We start from the raw sequence: 13,103 nt of genomic DNA, 5'->3' as shown, positions 1-13,103 counted from the left end.
CAGTTGATTTCATCTATTCTTCCCATTAAAAGGCTAGCTTGAGGGCAGAGAAGAGTAGTCCTCTGAAGAAGCCAAGGAACACCAGAAGAAACCAAACAACAATATTCCCACAGACATTCCACCAATTTGAGATTCATTTGGAAGTGCCAAGCTTCCCTTAAGGAACAAAAAATTAGTTGGTAATGTAAATATTATAGGAAGTTACTCCCTAACTTCCTATAAACTTTCTGGATCAGATCAGCAGCTGAGGGAGAATTCCTCCATAGAGAGGTAGATAGAATCCTAGTTTACAAAATGGTGTAACATATGGTGCTACATAACAAAGTTATTTCCCCATGTCCATTATTAACTAACATATTAACAAATTAACATTATTAACAAAATGTTGAGGATCTTAATATAACCCAATGGAAAGAAAAATCCTGCATTTTTTCATTTCATCAATCTTTATGGTAGATTATTTCATTATCTGTTACCATTTCATGATACAATGATATTTTAATAATCATTATAATATTTTAAATTTATATAGCACTTTATTATTTAAAAAGCTCTTTGACATAAATTTCATTTGAGATATATTTAAATGTACAAATTTTACCAAAACATTATGTGGATATTTTCACTCAGTAATTGAACTGGCTGTTTGGTGTATGGTTTTGTTTAACTGGGGGGGGGTGGCGCAAGGAATTCTAGCAAGGACTAAGGAATGACAGGTACTAAAGTGATTAGTGAAGTTAGAAGACAGTAGCAAATAGGGCAAATCCTGAGCCAGAATCTCCAAAGTAGACCAGGTTATTTTCTTCTTCTTCTTCTTCTTCTTCTTCTTCTTTTTTTTTTTTGGCTAGACAGTGGGGTTAAGTGACTTGCCCAGGGTCACACAGGTAGTAAGTGTTATGTGTCTGAGGCCGCATTTGAACTCAGGTCCTCCTGAATCCAGGGCTGGTGCTCTATCCACTGCACTACCTAGCTGCCCCATACCAGGTTATTTTCAAAGCTAAGAGGGAAAGAGAAAATGTTTGAAAGAACAAAACAAACAAAATAACCCAGTCTACAAACAACAAATCCCTGTGTATACACTAAGGAAATGCGTCAACATTTCACAGATAGAAACCTGTTTTAACAAATACAAGATTATTTCCATGGCCAAAGCAACAGCTTCTACTACTATGAATTTGATGACTTATATTTATAATATGTGTATGTATATAAGTATGTATGTATGTATGTATATATATAAAACTATAGCTATATTTATACTTATATACAGATGTACACACAGATAAAGCCAGCAATTGATACACTCTATTCAAACTCTTCCCTCTCCCCACCCAAAAAAAGATCCATTGTAATTGCTTCCAGTTTCAGTTTTAAAATTGAATGCTTTAGCTACAGTGTATCAAATGGGTACAAATCTTCACCAGTGGTGAGAATGCTGTGTACAAAGCTATAATTTAGTGGAATCCAAAGCAGTGGGGACTATATGACTTTCACAGCAGCTATACTATTAAGTATATGAAGGTCATTATCCCAATTGTTGACATCAGCTATAAATACAATTGTGTACCTTCTTTTTTTAAGGGAGGAGGGAAATTCAATGTAAAGGGAAATTAAAATATCAGGGAGTATACATTCCCAATCTTTGACGTTTGGTGACTTGATGGAAAGTCGTATCCTCCCACACAAACATTCCCCAATGTTCACCACTACCAGAGATGTATGGACCACAGGACTGACTCTGTCAAAATTCTTGCATTCTTATATTTGCAAAGAACAAAGAATCAGCTACCACCAGGCTAAAAGAACAAAACAGAGGGCTGTGTAGCTAATTGTTAGTGTGTATCACATGAAGCTTTCCTCCCTCTGCAGAGATTAGAAGAGCCTCATTGTCCTAAATACAACAGAGGTTCCACACATTCCACAAAGCCTGTGACATACTATACCTGTACTGGGCTTGAAAAAGTTCTTGTACAAAAGTGCTACTGACTGGAAAGGAAGGTCCCTCGGGCACTACATCATCTTCTAATGGAGGCTGAAAAAAAAACAAGTCTTTAAACCAGAAATATCAATTCTTCACTAGAGGTTAGCTTTTAAAATTCACAAATATTTCCTAAACTTCCACAGAAGGGTATATGTCAGAAAAAGTAAGAATAAGAATAAGAATAGCAGCCAACACTTATTAAGGTCTGCCACATGCTTTTAAAATATGATCCCATTTGGTAACAATAACTCTGTCAAGTAGGTGCTATAATTACCCTCATTTTAGAGATGATAGAAATGAGACAGAGAGGTTGTAACTGACTTGTTGAAGTTTAGATAGTTAGTATGTGTGGCAGGATTTGAATTCAGGTCTTCCTGGCTCCAGAAGTCCTAGTGAAAGATATTTATTTATTGAATTTGATCATTGATCACCTAAGTAAAAACAGCTCATGAGATGGAAATCCACCACACTGGTCTCTTCACCATCTCTCTTCTCCAACAGACTGTTATCATTCCCAGATCCTCACCTTTGCTCAGAGTTTCCCTTACCTGGAATGCTATCCCCCTTTCCTATCCATGTACCCACATCTTTCCTCTGCTTTAGGGCCTAAGTCAAATCTTATCCCTTCCACAGAGGTTGCAAGGACCATTTCAGTTCACAACAATGTCTCAAATCCTCTCAATTCCAGCAGTGTGAATCGCCTCTATCACTCACTCTAACAGTTAGTCATAGGCATACTACTTCATATTTTCATTGATTTGTTTAATGATCTGATACTTCAACATCTATTTAATCCTCACTGTTCCAAGCACACTTATAGGCACATGAAATGCCCTCATTATTTCCTCCTATATTTTACAGTTTATCCAGATCTTTTTACTCCATTGTATTGATTTAACTAAATGCAAACTCAGCAAAAATAATGCCATAACAATTTGGGAGGACAGCCTTTCTTTCTACCCCTCTCCTTGTACATTTGTTAGATCAAGGTACTTAAAAAAAAAAACTAGACCTCCAACCAAAAAAAACAGAGAGAGAAGAAAATAAATTCCCTTACCTTCAAGGGAGGTCGGCCACTCTGTTTCACAAAATTGTTGAGATCTTCATGCACACGGTCCAAAAGCCATAGCAGAAACTCCTGGGCATCATGCTGGGAATTCCCTCGATACTGTAGTGCATTCTTTGAGACAATACTCTGCAAGTATATAAATCATTCTAGATCAGTATGGCTGTAGCTTTAAAAAATAAACTATCTCTTTCCTTACTCCCTCAAATTCAGGATGAACAGGCTGGAAATAGAATGTTTTGTTTTGTTTGTTTTCAAAATTTTAGGACCCACCTTGCTTTTTAAAGTAAATTTAAGAATTAAAAAAAAATACAGGAAGTGTATGACAATGATAAATTCCCTACCAGACAATGAGGGGCTTGCTAAATGCCTTCTCCCAATTATTTCTGTTTATTGAAATCCTGTTTGTCAAATATGACCTTCTTCATGAAGACTTTCCTACAACTTGATGTGAATCTCCAGAGCACCTTGATTCACATCTCACTTACAGTTTTTACATGTGGAAGAGGTATCAGATCAATGTGTTTCTCTTGATTCTACAGGGAAAAAAACTAGTTCATCAAAATGGGTAGAAACTGCCAAGATATAAACTTTGGCTCTGGCCTACCTTGCAGTATAGTTTTCAGTGACTTTGTCTTCAGAAGAATTATAGTGTCTGAGAATGAAAAGGCCAGCAGCCATCTAGCCAATCCAAACACAAAAAGAATTCCCTTTATAATGCACCAAAAAAAAAGTAGCTCAGCCTCTCCTTGAAGACCTCCAAGGTGAGGGCCCCACTGATGTCAAGGCAGCCCATTGCCCCTTTGGGGTACTCTAATTATTGAGAAGTTTTTCTGAGATCAAGCCTAAGATATTCTCTTTACAATTTTGCCCATTGCTCCTGGTTATGCCCTCTGAAGGCAAATAGAACAAGACACACACATACACACTCTCTCTCTCACACACACACACACACACACACACACACACAATGGCCCTTCAAATACTTGAAGACAGCTATCAAGACCCCATGGGCCTTCTCTTTTCCAAGATAAATAAGCCCAATTCCTTCAACCAATCCTTATATGATGTCCATTCGTAGCCTTCCACTATCCTGGTTGCCCTCCTCTGGACACTCTGTAGGCTAACAATATCCTTCTTAAACTGTGATCTTCTGAACTGAATGTAATACTCCAAATGAGGTCTGAGTACTGAAGGACTATCACGTCCCTATTCCTTTAATCTATGCCCAAGATTGAATTAGTTTTTAAAGCTGCCATATCATACTGCTAATTCATATTGAGCTTGCAAGTCTCCTAAGACTCTTGTATCTCTTTCAGTTCTTACTGCATCCAAGTAGATTGTGTGCTTCCTAAGCATACAAGAGCAGCACCTTTGACAATGTTGCATGTAGTAGGCATTCAATAAATATTCTTCCAATTACATTAAATTGAATATAGACATTGAGAAAGTATCAAATGAAGCACAAAATGCTACCAGTTGGTCCAATAACATTTTCAAATTAATGCCTTGGTGACAGCGCAAATACAAAGTAGAATATGCCTAGAATAATCATGTTTGGCATAAATCCATGGCTAATGCGTTTTTAGATTCCCTGAAGAGAAAACAAAACTTTTGCCAGGAGGTGAGCAAAAAGAGCTACCAGAAAAGCCTTGAAAATAAAGGAAGTCCTAGTATTTCCTGAGCTAATAAAACACCTTCACCCAAAGATACAGAGACAATTGAAAGAGAGGAGTTGTTGTTCAGTCATTTTCAATCATGTTCAACTCCTCATAACCCCATTTGGGGTTTTCTCGGCAAAGATACTGGAATGGTTTGCCATTTCCTTCTCTAGCTCATTTTACACATGAGGAAACTGAGGCAAACAGGGTTAAGTGACACAGCTAATGAGTATCTGAGGCTGGATTTGAACTCCAGAAGATGAATCTTCCTGGCTCCAGACCCAGCACTGTACTATCCACTGTGCCACCTAAGATCCAATAGAATTGTAGAATGCTTTTTGTGGATCTTTTTTTTTAGTTTTACTTTTTTTCTTTTTATTGGTATTTTCTATTTTCATGATCCTTTCATTTCTAAGTATTTTCCTTCCTCTTAACATACCCAGACAGTCATGACCTATATTAAGGAATGAAAAACGAAATTAAAAAAAATAAATAAGCAGTTCAGCAAAGCTACCCAATATATCAAGTTTAACATTACATGCAATATTCTGCACCTATAGTCCTCCACTTATGCAAAGGTGGGAAGGAGGATTTTCTCAGCTCCTCTTCAGGGTCAAACATTGGTCATTATATTACACAGCATTCAGTTTTGTTTGGTGTGTGTGTGTGTGTGTGTGTGTGTGTGTGTGTTAGTATTCCTAATTCTGGTTACTTCATTTTCCATCAGTTCATACAAAGCTTCTTAATTACCTCAGAATTATAGAACATCTTTTATTTTAAATACCAGGAAAAAAAATTCTCTTAATCTTCCTTCTATCCTATCCTCACTCAACTAAAGATCATTCTCTAACTTCACTAAACAGTTTGAAGCTTTCATGCTATCTATATTTCATGCTATAGAGAGCTCTCTATCTTTCCTCTCTTACACTTTTCTAAAAAATGATAATAATATTCACCCTGCTTATCAAACAGGACTGTCATAATAATCAAGCAAGATAATCCATATGAAAATTATAATTCACATTTGTACTAATTTTTAAAGGCCTGCAAAGCACTTTCTTCACAACTACTCTGTAAGGGAGGAAGGGAAGGCAAGATATAGATTAGATAGATAGATACAGAGCTATATAGATAATATAGATAGATAGATAGATAGATAGATAGATAGATAGATAGATAGATAGATAGATAGATAGATAGATAATACATTTGTATGTATATGTGTGTATAAGACTTTGGGCACAGCATTTTACTATCCCAAGCAACTTGCAAATAGTTTAGAAATATTTAACCTGGGATCTACAGCTCCAAAGGGATCCATTGATAGATTTCAGGTCATTGATGAAACTCCCTCTGCCAACAAAGGGGTAGGTGGACTTGCCCAGGATCACAGAGTCAGTATGTGTCAGAGGCTAGACTTGAACCCAGATCTTCCCAGTTCCAAACTTGGTTCTCTCCTCACTATACAATACCCTAACTCTTAAAATGTATATCATTATTTTTAAATGACCAAATTCCTTTATTCCTATTATCAGAGAAAAATGGGTCCACACTTTACATGACCTTTCCCTCAGTGCTCTCAATTCAATTCAACCAATATTTCAATGACTAATGTAATCCAACACCAATCCAATACCAATGACCAATGTAATCAACACACACAAACACTCACACACATACACACACATACATAGAGTTATAGGCCTATGGGAGGTTACAGTACCCTCAGATATCTTTAATCTCTCCCTCAATGTTATCCCATCCAAATTTATTCCTACTCCTCAAGCACTTTAACCTTTCCTGTAGCATTTGACATTGTATATACCTAATTCTCCCTAGATATTCCCTTTTCCCTCGACTTCTAATTCACTGCTCTAAACCTAGTCCTACCTCTAAATTGCTTTTTCTTTCGCTAGTTTATTATCCTTTCACCCTTAAGAGTGAGTGATCCCCAAGGTCCTATCAACAGTCCTCTACTATCCCTCAGTAATTTCATTCATTCCATAAATTCAAAACTCACTCTTATGCAGATAAATGCAAAATCTATACATCCAACCCCAATCCCAACTTTCAACTGCCTAGTCTACCTAGATATTTACTGGCACGTCAAAATTAACATCTCTACGACTGAACTAATCACCCCTACAAAACTCAGCCCTCCCTATTCCTGTTGAAGGCACCATCTTCCCAGTCTCAAAATCTCAGTCATCTCTGGTTCTTAACTTCCTTACAGCCCACATCTAATCTGTGACCAAATTCTGTAGATTCTATTTACCCAGTCTTTCCCACAGTGATCCCCTCTTCTCTACTCGTACTAACACCCCCTCATTAATATCTTCATCACCTCTTGCCCCCACTGCTGGAGGAGCCTCCTAATTTGTCTCCTTATTTCCAGTCCCTCTTCTCTCTAGTGCAACCTTCGTATAGCTGACAAAATAACCACCACTGCCCTGTTCAAAAACATTCAACGGATTCTTTTGCTTATAGAGTAAATTGTAAACACATTAGCATGGCATTCTGGGCCCAAACAATCTGGCTTCCATTTGCCTCTCCACTTTTAGTTCACGTCATTCCCCTTCAGACACTCTACATTCCAGCCAAACTGCACTAGTAAGTTGTTTCCCAAGCTTGACATGCCATTTTTCACCACCAACACATTCATACAATCCACCCTCCATGTCTGGAATACATCCCCTCTCCATCTCTGCCTTTCAGATCTTTGTCCTTATCATGCCCTACCTCGTATTATACTTATTAGGGTACATATCCCCACTAACCCACCTCAGTAGATAGTAAGCTCCTTGAAGGCAGGAACTATATCATTTTTCATCTTTGTAACTCTAGCCCCTAACACACTACCTTTATCACAGTGTTTAATAAATAGTGCTTGAATTGAATTTGCTAAATTTCTCTCCGTCTTCATTTTATTTCCTCCTAGGCTCATTCCCCTACACTTGCAAATAGGCATGAGTCTTATGGGGGGAGGGGAGAGAGAAGGGAGATGGACACCATACTTGTCCCTAAAGCTCCATATATTTTAATTTTTTGAATAACATTCCAATTATATTTAAAAACAATTTCTAACATTCTTTTTCAAAAATTTTGAGTTCCAAATTCTCTCCCTCCCCTGTCCCTTCCCTGAGATGGCAAGCAATTTGATATTTTTTAGCAATCTGATATTTTTATTTCTTTTAACTATCATTCTTTTCAGCCTCCGCTTCCTTACTCTCCAGCTATTCTATTTCTTCCAATTTTCTATTATCTATTTGTTCAGTTCTGACCTCTTTCCTGACATCCAGTCTTGTATCTACATCTGCCTTTAAGCATCTCAAACTGAATGTCTCAGACATCTTAAATTCAATATGTCCAAAACTGAATTTGCTATCTTTTCCCCAAAATTCTACCCTCTTTCTAACTTCCCTATTCCTGTCAAAGGTACTACCATCTTCCCAATCTCCCAGGCTTGAAACCTAGGTGTCATACTAAGCCTCTCACACTCTCAACCACCCCTTCCTTCCTCTGATAATGCCACTCCTCACAGGCTCTCAGCACCTAATTCCTATTTAATTGCACTTGCCTACTGGTTGGTCTCCCTGCCTCAAATCTCTCTCTATTTTTCATTCATTCTAATGGCTTCTTAGCTTGTCCTTCACAATTAGTTACATCCATGCCAGATAAATGTCCATCATCTACTCAGTGGTCACACTGATCATCTTTAAGCTCAGGTCTGACCAGACCTGCTATACTATAAACTCCAACAGCTCCCTATTGTCACCAGGATAAAACCTAAAAAATTTTCCTCTTTTAAAGCTTTTCACAACCTTGCTCTTTCCTGCCTTTCCAGTCTTCTTACATCTTACTACCCTCCGTGTACTACAAATCACCAATAATTAGAGAAAATTAAAGAAAATTTGAGGTTCTACCTCAACCTATAATATTGGCAAAGTTGACAAAAAGGGAATATGACATAGATTGTGAGGGGCTGCAGAAAAACAGGTACGCTGTTGGGGGAGCTATAAGTTGGTTCTGCCACTGTGGAAAACAATTAGGAACTATGTCCAAAAAGTCACTAAAATCTACATATTCTTTGACCAAACAATACCACTAATAGGCTTATAGTCCCAAGAAGATGAAAAAAGGAGGGGTGGGGAGAGGAAGGATTCATATGTACAAAAATGTTTATAAAAGAAATTTTTGTAGTAGCAAAGAACTGAAACCCAAGAAAATGCCCATTAATTGGGGAATGTCTGAACAAATATGGGCTAGGAATGTAATAGAATATTGTTGTGCCATAAGAAATGATTGTATACAATCACAGCAACACTATAAAAACTTACAACTTTGAAAGCCCTAAGTACTTTGGTCAATGTAATGACCCACTATAACTCCAGAGGACTAATGATGAAACAAGCCACCTCCTGACAGAAAGCTACTGGACTCAAGGTACAGAAAGAGATATAATTTTTGATATGGCCAATGGAGGAATTTGTTTTGATTATGTGCATATTTGTCACAAGAGTTTTGTTTTCTTTAATGCTGGTGAGCTGGGAGGGAAGAAATTTGATTTTTGTAAATTAAAAAGTTAATATGAAAGCAATTCATAATCTGTTATGGGTTTTGGATGTTGATACACATATTTTAAATGTAAATAGTTGTAAATGTGTGCTTAATTGTTTGGGAGTTTGTTTTTGCTATTGCTTTTGTTTGCCTGGCTTCCTATAAGGCTCAGTTCAAATCTTCAAATCTTACTTTCTGTAAGAGACTTTTCCTGGTCCTCTCCCACCTCACCCCGTACTTGCTAGTGCCTTTTCCACTGAGATTACTTTCCATCTACTCTGTGTGTATAATGTACGTACCTAACATATTATCTTCCCACCCCCACCCCACTGGAACATGAGCTTTTTTTAATAGCAGAGACAGTTTTTGCCTTTCTTCCTGTCCCCAGAACTTAGGATAGCACCTGTTGAAGAATAAACACTTAATCAATGCTTGAAAACTGACTGTTGCTTTAAAGTCAAGTATCCTAGATTACTTAAAAGTATATAAAAAGTTACTATTTATTTTGTTGAAAATTGCATCTTTCCCTGGAATATAAATCCCAAAGCATTCCAATTAGTTGCAGGTTCCAGGTAATCTGACTAAGATTTTACTACTGAGATATGGAAAGGGAATTCAAGATCATATTCCAGCATTAGGACAAAGGATCAAGTTGCAGGGTATGAGAGACAACTCTGTGCTGCTTGGCTCTGCCAGGATGCCAAAGAAAACAAAGAGGGCTAAGAGATGATGAAAAGTAGTGAGCAGACACAAAGATCTATCCTAGGAGACATGTCCATCATCAAATTGATAGGAAAGTTGTTTTATTTTGGGGTTGGGGGCTGCATTGCTCTCTTTAAAAATACTCGCACTATTCACAAATGTTACTTAAAAATTTTGACCTGGTCTAAGCAGCTCTGCTACAGCTCTGCTACCCAGAGATGAAAGTCAAGCCAGAGTAGTCTTACCTCTGTGCCATGTAAATACAATAACTGTTCTAGCACCAAGCTTAGGGTCAGCTCAAGTCACCTGTCTACATTGAATTCTGGCTTAAAAGGCTCTTATCCTCCTTCACCTATATAAACTGTTTACTTCATCCAGAAATCAGTTAGAATACAGCATCTCTCTTCTTAATACCTTCCTCAATCTCAGATTTCACCTTTAAATTAAGATTAAATTATAACATGGCCAAACAAAACTAAAACTTTGGCTTACAGTAAACACAAATATAAAGCAAATGTCACTATCAACCCTATAGCTGAAAATGAGAGAAGAACAAGATACAGGAAAGAGAAACTAGGTCTCCATAAATTCGCTCCCCTTAGAAAGAGGAGTTGCTCTCATTTCTGTCTCTTTCCCAATTCTGGACATATTGATTTGTGCTGAGAATTTTTTTTAATGTACAGTATTTGGATCAAAACCCATTTTTACAAAGGGTTTCCAGTTATTTGGGCATCAACTTAGGTTTAAATCAATATGCAGCTATTTCTACAGAGAGAAAGAATGTGCACATGTATAATTGAGAACAGACAAACATCAGTGGGAAGAAGAGAAGAGTTAACCCTACACCCATTTCACAGGAAGCTGATGGTACAACAGATAGAGCACTAGACAGAGTTAGGAAGATGACCTGAGCAAATCACTTAACCTTAGTTTCTGAATACATAAAATTAGCAGAATAACAACACCTATCTCAAAGGGTTATGTGAAGATCAAATTAGCTGATATATACCAAATGCTTTACAAATCTTAAAGCTCTCTATGAATGTTAGCTATTCAATCATTATTCAGCATGCATTTTTTTTTATATTATCCTACCAAGGACCTGGAATACTCATAATAAATACGCTGACTGATAACTCCCTCTTAAGGACCTCCAGAAGGCAATATCACCCTTTCTTCAGCCTCCCAACACTATGTATGTTTGACTAAGTATATCAGTCATTTTGATTAAGGGCTTAAGCTGCACCAAAGTCAGATCTCCAAACCAATCCTTGTCCTTCAACCCACATTATAAGCATTCAAATTCCTAAGGGTTACCCTTAGAACACTTAGTGCAGTCCTACCCAGTGTACCCCTCCCCTAACAGTGTCATCCTTGGATATCTCCTAACTCATGCCTAGCTCAATCTGATCTTCTCTAGATTCTGCAGTGGTTGAAGCTGAAGTAATACAAGATAGCAAGGATTTCAAGCTGAACAGGACTCATCTAATCTAATTCCCTCTCATTTTACAGATAAGGAAACTGAAGCCTTCAAAGGGGAAGTGATAGTCCCAAGGTCACACAGGTAGCAAATAACAGAACCAGAAGGCAAACCCAGGTCATCAACCATAAATCCCAGGCTACTTGAAAGCAGGGACTGTTTTTCCACTTTGCATACCCAGCACTTGGCACAGTGCCTGGCTCACTGTAGGCACTTAATCAATGCTTGTTGACTTGAAACAACTGCTCAGTTCAAAAATTGCCACTATTCCTATCTACCTTATGTAGAAACTCCTGGTTTTACAAAGTACTTTCCTTATGACCAGGCAGTGTTTTAAGTAGTGAAAATGTTATTTCCCTTTTACAGAGGAGACAAAAGACTCAGAAAAGTTAAGTAACTTGTCCAATGGTATACAGATATTAAATAGCAAGGCCAGGATTAAGCTCAAGTCCTACAAAGAAATAGAATGTTGGTCTCCTACATGTGTAAAGCCTGTTAGCATTGCACTTGTCACTTTATGAAGGAAATAGGTTCATCAGCCACTTTAATCACAGTTTAGAACATGTTATTTCCCCTCCTTGGAATCGTCAGTGGGCTCCCTTATTACTTGACAAAGTCCATATTCCTTATCAGACACCAGGCTATGTTGGCAGTCTCACCTCCTCTCATTCTTCTAATGTGAACCTGGTGCTCCAGCTGGATTAACAAATCTAGTTAACTGTCTAATATGTCTCATACTTCCCCACTTCCTAATGATGTTGTTCCTTGTCTGTAACACCTTTTCCACCAATACTCACAGAAAATTCTACACATCCTTAAAGACCCTATTTAAATGTCACTTCCCTTCAGGATGCCTGCCCCAATCTCATCAGCCTCCTGTTCACAAGTTTTATCTCCTACACACACACACACACACACACACACACACACCCTCCAGCAGACCTGAGATTCTTGGAAGCAAAGACTATTTTATGGTAGACTATGCACAGTTAAATACAAAGTAATTTCAAGAAGAGAGAAGTGCTAATAATGATCAGGTAAAGCCTCTTGTAGGAAGTGATCAAATGAGCAAAGCTATGAAGGAAAACTGAGGATTCTAATATATAAGTATAAGACACATTTGTTGAATTAAATACCACAGAGTTTCTGAACAGTTTCACAGAAATGAAGCCTTAAGTAATATGGCTGGGAAAAGATGGCAGCATCTTAGAAAATGGCTAGCCATTCTACAGCCTGTGGAAAGCAAGTTCCCAACAGGAAGACAGGTCCAGCAACAGGCAGCAGACAAGCAAAATCTTTTCTGCAAGCAAAATAGACTCAGAGCTAGAAGGTACCTCAGATGCCATCTACTCCAATCTGTAACTGAACAAGAATCATCTCTACAACATCCATACAAGTGGATATCTCATTTCCACTTGATGAACTTTGGGACCAAGCAGCATAGGCGTAATCCCTCTTCAGGAACCAGAAAGTCACTAATAAAAGGCAAGGGTTGCCAGTCTGGCATACACAAATCATGCAAAACTATTAAGCATCTTCAGTTTAAAAAAAAAATCACTCATAGCAGATAGATACACCACCTAAAAGCTTTATGGGATCAGTGGATAATAAAAGCATAGGATTTAGAGCTGGAAGTGATCTTAGATCACTTAGATC

The 13,103-nt window shown here is 37.7% G+C and overlaps 1 protein-coding gene across 1 annotated transcript in view; it reads right to left on the bottom strand.

Moving 5' to 3' along the window:
- The window catches only part of USP31 (ubiquitin specific peptidase 31), a 125,095-nt gene that overhangs the window by 68,842 nt on the left and 43,150 nt on the right, over nucleotides 1-13,103 (bottom strand). Inside the window, exons 2-3 of the mRNA XM_027839441.1 lie at nucleotides 3,039-3,176; nucleotides 1,944-2,032 (exon numbers count right to left, since the gene is read on the bottom strand). Of these exons, the coding sequence (XP_027695242.1) occupies nucleotides 1,944-2,032; nucleotides 3,039-3,176 (227 nt within the window). The remainder of the gene's footprint in view (nucleotides 1-1,943; nucleotides 2,033-3,038; nucleotides 3,177-13,103) is intronic.

The sequence above is a fragment of the Vombatus ursinus genome, unplaced genomic scaffold, assembly GCF_900497805.2.
Source record: "Vombatus ursinus unplaced genomic scaffold, bare-nosed wombat genome assembly UNPS02014832.1, whole genome shotgun sequence".
NCBI classification, from domain to species: Eukaryota; Metazoa; Chordata; class Mammalia; order Diprotodontia; family Vombatidae; genus Vombatus; species Vombatus ursinus.
This window is presented reverse-complemented; position numbering and strand designations above follow the sequence as displayed.